The 6,488-nt window shown below is 41.4% G+C and overlaps 1 protein-coding gene and 1 non-coding gene across 4 annotated transcripts in view; both read right to left on the bottom strand.

Moving 5' to 3' along the window:
* ALG8 (ALG8, alpha-1,3-glucosyltransferase) overlaps positions 1-6,488 on the bottom strand; it is a 33,404-nt gene that overhangs the window by 22,327 nt on the left and 4,589 nt on the right. For all 3 annotated transcript variants that reach the window (XM_003780867.3, XM_023511892.1, XM_023511896.1), the window contains exon 2: positions 951-1,029. In XM_003780867.3, the coding sequence (XP_003780915.1) occupies positions 951-1,029 (79 nt within the window). The remainder of the gene's footprint in view (positions 1-950; positions 1,030-6,488) is intronic.
* On the bottom strand, positions 4,786-4,888 carry LOC111724549. The gene has a single exon (XR_002772830.1). It is a non-coding gene; the product is annotated as a U6 spliceosomal RNA (small nuclear RNA).

The following is a 6,488-nucleotide window of genomic DNA, read 5'->3' as shown; positions in this document are numbered from 1 at the left end:
GAACCCGCCACCTTAGGTGTACGTGGCTGGCGCCTTAGCCGGTTGAGCTATAGGCGCCGAGTCAACTGTGCACTAAATTAATAAAACAATTCCTTGGGTGGCACCTGTGGCTCAAAGGAGTAGGGCACTGGCCGGTTCAAACCTGGCCCCGGCCAAAAACAGCCAAAAAAAAAAAAATTCCTATATAAGACTGAACAAAACACTTAAAATCTGTCTTCTAAGCTGTAAAGGAAATTAATCTGAAATCTTGAAATAATAAACTGAGCTATAACATGATCCTACTCATCCATATACAAAAAGGGAACTATGGCTTAACAAATGATTTAGAAGTTTGGGTTAAGTTCTTTCTCAGAGATAGTTTCTCTATTTGTAAAATGAAGTACTGTGAAGACTAAATGATAAAATACATATGAAATATATTTAGAAACAACAAAATGGTACCCAAAGGCTATTTATTAGTATCTTTTGTTTTACTAAATTACAAGACTCTTTTTCTTTTCTTGAGACAGAGTCTCAAGCAGTCACCCTGGGTAGAGTGCCATGGCATCATAGCTCATGGCAACCTCAAACTCCTGGGTTTAAGTGATTCTCTTGCCTCAGCCTCCCAGGTAGCTGGGACTACAGGCGCCCGCCACAACACCTGGCTATTATTTTATTTTGTTGTTGCAGTTGTCATTGTTTAGCAGCTCCAGGCCAGGTTCGAACCTGCCAGCCCTGGTGTATGTGGCTGGCACCCTAACCACTGAGCTATGGGCACTATGCTAGTTTATAGACTTTTAAAACAATGGAATTCCTTAATACTGCCAGAGGACAGAACTGGAGAAAAAACACAATTTTTATAAAAATTAGACTCATGACCTCATGGAAAGCTCTTTTAACGTCAATAATATTTACTTGTTTATACATATCATCTTTAAAAATATACAAGAAAGGTTAAAATTAAAACTTACCTCATAATACCACCGTGATATTGGCAAACTGTGGGTGATAGCAAGCCAGTTTCGGTGTACTTCAAAATCTGTGGAATGGCTACTCAAAACAATTAGATGAAAAAAATTAGATTCTGCAACATTTATCAATTTCTAATTTCCATAATTGTGCCTTTTTTTCCAGACAGTTTCACTTTGTCACCCTGGTAGAGTGCTGTGGTGTCACAGGTCACAGCAACCTTGAAATCTTGGGCTCAAGCGATTCTCTTGCCTCAGCCCCCAAGTAGTTGGGACTACAGATGCCCACACAACGTACAGCTATTTTTGTTGTAGTTGTCATTGTTTAGTTGGCCTGGGCCAGGTTTGAACCTGCCAGCCTGGAGGATGTGCCCAGTGCCCTAACCGGTGAGGTACAGGCACTGAGCCAACATCCAGCTGTTTTTAGAGAAGAGATCTCGCTCTGGCTCAGACTGGTCTCAAACCTGTGAGCTCAGGCAGTCTACCCACCTTGGCCTCCCAAGTGCTGGGATTACAAGCGTGAGCCACTGCACTCGGCCCATAATTGTGCTTTTAAATGGACGAACAGCATTGCTCACTGTACTGTAAAGATCTAAACAGGCACAACATAATCCTGTACTTCACTCATCTGGAGATCTGACCTCCTTTTGGAAAGTTGTTAAGGGACCTGAAAGTCAGTAAAAAGGGTCTCTGATCTATCAAAAGGGCTGACAAAAAGCCCATGCTTTTTCTTACGAATAGCCCTCAGGCCCTTGCTCAGAAATGATGTCCTCTTGTTCACAAACCATTCTAACAAAATTCATTTTCTGGAAAGGCCTCACATACAAGCTGGATCTTCCAGGATGAAGAGAAATTTACCACAGAAGGGAAAAGGCCCTTGCCCTGCCTGGCCCATGACCCCTTCCCCATCACATGTATAACTATAGTCAAGTATCTTCCCATCTTCAGTAGAAAATCTTTTTTTCTGGTTTGTTCACTACTATTATCTTCCCTTCACATCTAGAACAACACCTGACACATGGAGGGGCTCAATATATTCTAGCTGAATAACCACCCACCAAAGCCAAGAATAAGCTCCACAGCAAAGCCCAGTTTACACTGCTCAATGTCTTACATCTTGTAAAGTGTATGTTTTCCACAGTGACTTTTTCTTTTTTCCAACCCCTTCTCAGCTTCAATCATGACGTTTCCTTCTTATAGTCATCAGGAATGGTTTGTATATTACTTGAGCCTACATGCCCCATTTGATTATTCCTTTCCTCATAAAATCACAAAACATTAGGGATAACAAGATCTTAGAAATGATTCTAAATCCTCATGTGTCAGATGAGACACTAAGGCCCAAAGAGACGAAGTGTCTTTTCTCCATGTAACTCAGGGGTCCTCAAACTTTTTAAACAGGGGCCAATTCACTGTCCCTTAGACTGTTGAAGGGCCGGACTATGGGCCCTGGGACGAGTCAGCTACTAAGCAGGACAGGCAGCGGCAGCAAAAACACCCAGCAGGCTGGATAAATGTCCTAGGTGGGCCACATGTGGCCTGCAGGCCATAGTTTGAGGACGCCTGATATAACTAGTTAGTGGCACAGCCAGGCCTAGAATCCAAAATTTCTCTAGGTTCAGTTCTTGGTCCTCTTTATATGCAACTTACTCTCCTCTAGACAATAATATTCACACTTTGGGGGTTTGATCATCAATTGTACAATGAAGACTTTCAAATTACAATATACAAGCCTTGGTTTTTTTCCCTGTGTTCTAGAGATAAACATCTCCAATTTCCTCCTGACAGTCTCACCTGAAGTTCCTACAGATGCTTCTAAAACGCCACTTAAAAATGAACTGATGACCCATGAAATCCCAATTCTAAGTATATACCAAATAAATGCAAAATAGGGGCGGCTCCTGTGGCTCAGTGAGTAGGGCACCAGCCCCCTATAGAAAGTGGCGGGTTCAAACCTGGCCCCAGCCAAACTGCAACAAAAAATAGCCAGGCATTGTGGCGGGCACCTGTGGTCCCAGCTACTTGGAAGGCTGACGCAAGTGAATCTAAGCCTAAGAGCTGGAGGTTGCTGTGAGCTGTGATGCCACGGCACCCTGCCAAGGGCAACAAAGTGAGACCCTTGTCTCTTAAAAAAAAAAAAAAAGAAATGCAAAATATATTCACCAAAAGACATGTACTATGGAAGGATGTACAAAGCAGCATTATTTGCAACAAGCAATGGGTAGAGATACTTCAAATGTCCACAAACAGTAGAATGGCTCAATAAATAGTGGGATATCCATACAGTGGAATATGGCAGCAATTCTCAAGGTCTAGTTGATCAATCTCCTTTAGTCTCTGTTTTGGTTGTTGTAGTTACTTTGTTGGAAACTGTTGGAGATGTCACGGTTTTGTTTTGTGACTGTCTTTTTGAATCTCTCTGAAGATGGCATTTAGAATTCATTTGAGTGAGTTTGGAGGCATTTTACTAGTTGTATTATATCAATCTCCTTTAGTCTCTTTTTTGGTTGTCATAGTTATTTTGTTGGCTGTTGGAGATGTCACTTTGTGATGATCAAGCAAAGAACTACAGTTTCTTTTATTTTTTTGAGATAGAGTCTTTGTCGGCCTTGGTAGAGTGCTGTAGTGTCACAGCTCACAGCAACCTCAGACTCTTGGGCTTAAGCAATTCTCTTGCCTTAGCTTCCCAAGTAGCTGGAACTACAGGTGCCCACTCTAACACCCGGCTATTTTTAGAGATGGGGTCTTGCTCTTGCTCAGGATGGTCTTGAACTCCTGAGCTCAGGCCATCCACCTGCTTTAGCATCCTAGAGTGCTAGGATTATAGGTGTGAGCCACCATGCCTGGCCTTGCATACATCTTCAGTTAATCTGAATTTTCTGCCCTTGGCCTCACTTCTGCCTTCCACAGTCTTGGTGCCTCTGAATCTGGAAACTCTCCTAAATTATTTCTTCAAAGAAACCTCACCTGTAAGAATAGATGCTGTGGGACTGCAGGCCTTTTTTTAAAAGCATATTGATTGTCAACCAATTTTAGTTGAGTCCCATAAATCCAAGTCTTAAACCCCTCCAGGGTTCTGCATGGCATAAAGACTCTTGTTTATCTTCCTTCATAAGTATGTTGAGCTGAAGGGTCCTTTGTCTGGCTAAATACGTTATTCCTGTACCTGTTTTCAAAGACTTTGTTGAATTCTCTCATACAGACACTCCTTATTAGGTTTATACCTAACTAATATTTTAATATCATTTTAGTTGAGATTTTTCTTCTTTTTAAAATTTCTGATTAATATGAGGTTATAATTAATTATAATGTTTGCATTTGTTAAAGTCCCTGTTGCAGTTGTGTCCTACACCTATGAGGTATGCCATATACCCTTACATTGTACCCATCAGGTGCGAGCACACCAAACTCCCTTCCACCTGCAACTTGAATTGAGTTTTTCTCTTGTGTGGGTGTGTATTGAACTACTGGCTTCATATTAGTATTTAGTACACTGGATACTTTCCCATTCTTGTGATACTTTACTAAGAAGAATGTATTTCAACTCCATCCAGGTTAATATAAAAGATGTAAAATTTCCATCTTTTTTTAATGGATGAATAATATTCCATGGTATACATATACCACAGTTTATTAATCCATTCTTGGGTTGATGGGGACTTGGGTTGTTTCCATATCTTGCTGATTGTAAATTGGGCTGTGATAAACAATCTAGTGGAAATGTCCCTATGATAAAATGCTTTCTTTCTTCTGGGTAAATGACTAGTAATTGGACCACAGGATCAAATGGGAGGTCTATTTTGAGTTCTTTGAGTATTCTCCATACTTCTTTCCAAAGAAAAATATAGAACACTTTATGAATTTGCACGTCATTCTTGCACAGGGACCATGCTAATCTCCGTATCATTTCAAGTTTAGTATATGTGCTGCTAAAGTGACACCATTTTAGTGAGATTTTTAAGAGGAGATAAGCTTTTTTGTTGGAGACAGTTTCACACTTTGTTACCCTGGATAGAGTGCTGTGGCTCACAGCAACCTCAAACTCCTGGGCTCAAGTGATCTTCTTGCCTCAGTCTCCCAAGTAGCTGGGATTACAGGCATCCACCACAACATCCAGCTATTTTTTTTTATTTTTTTTGAGACAGAGTCTCAAGCCGCTGCCCTGAGTAGAATGCCGTGGTATCACAGCTCACAGCAACCTCAAACTCTTGGGCTTAAGCAATTCTCTTGCCTCAGCCTCCCAACTAGCTGGGACTATAGGCACCCACTACAATGTGCAGCTATTTTTTGTTGCAGCTGTCATTGTCATTTAGCTGGCCCAGGCCAGGCTCAAATCCACCAGCTTTGGTGTATGTGGCTGGCGCCATAACCACTGTGCTACGGATGCCAAGCCATCTGGCTTTTTTTTTTTTTGAGAAAGAGTCTTGCTGTTGCTCAGGCTGGTCTCAAACTCCCGAGCTCAGGCCCACTTCCACCTTCCCAGAGTGCTAGGATTATAGGCGTGAGCCATCACAGCAGAGATAAGCTTTTATAACCATAACACTTTAAGGTAATCTATCAATTTCCCTGTTTGGACTATGCACAACCTGGGAGAAAGATCATGTCTTTCATCTTGGTGTTCTATATCTACTATAGTTCCTGAAACATAGCAGATGCTTAAGAAACGTTTGGTAGGGGCGGTGCCTGTGACTCAGTGGGTAGGGCGCCAGCCCCATATACCAAGGGTGGCAGGTTCGAACCTGGCCCTGGCCAAATTGCAACAAAAAAATAGCCGGGCATTGTGGTGGGCACTTGTAGTCCCAGCTACTCAGGAGGCTGAGGCAAAAGAATCACCTAAGCCCAGAAGTTGGAAGTTGCTGTGAGCTGTGTGACGCCATGGCAGTCTACCGAGGGCGATGAAATAAGACTCTGTCTCTACAAAAAAAAAAAAAAAAAAAGAAAGAAATGTTTGGCAAATTGATGCATGGATGAGTGAATATGTGAGTACATGATTGAAATGAACATATGAATGACAGTATAAAGAACCCAGGGATACCCTTCCATACTTCACTATGACTAGACTGTAGTAGGTGGTATGCAGAAAAGACTGCTGGTTTACAAGATTGCCATGGATCTCTTAGAGAAGGCTAAATTCCATCCATTCTACAGTTTGAGGCAGAAAAGTTTATAATGATAATTTTAAATGTCTGGTAAAATGCTTAAACTCTTTTAAGGTACTTGAGATATTCCCTATAGAATACTTCCTCATTCAATGTTACATAAATGAGGTGTTATAAATGAATATTCATAGTGGCATTTACAAAAATCTAAACCAAAGGAGAAGATCTGGCCTTGTAAAATTCTTTCTAATTAGTGAATCAACTAAGAAGCATAAAAGTAACTTTAACTTATGGATTTGAAAGACTGCAAAGCTAAGACTAGAGATACAATGCCAAATAACAAGCAACTATTTTTCTTTATAAAAATCGCATTGGCTTGGCGCCTGTGGCTCAAGCGGCTAAGGCGCCAGCCACATATACCTAAGGTGGCGGGTTTGAATCC

Source organism: Otolemur garnettii, unplaced genomic scaffold (assembly GCF_000181295.1).
Source record: "Otolemur garnettii isolate 467f Iridium unplaced genomic scaffold, OtoGar3 scaffold00001, whole genome shotgun sequence".
In the NCBI taxonomy this organism is placed as follows: Eukaryota; Metazoa; Chordata; class Mammalia; order Primates; family Galagidae; genus Otolemur; species Otolemur garnettii.
This window is presented reverse-complemented; position numbering and strand designations above follow the sequence as displayed.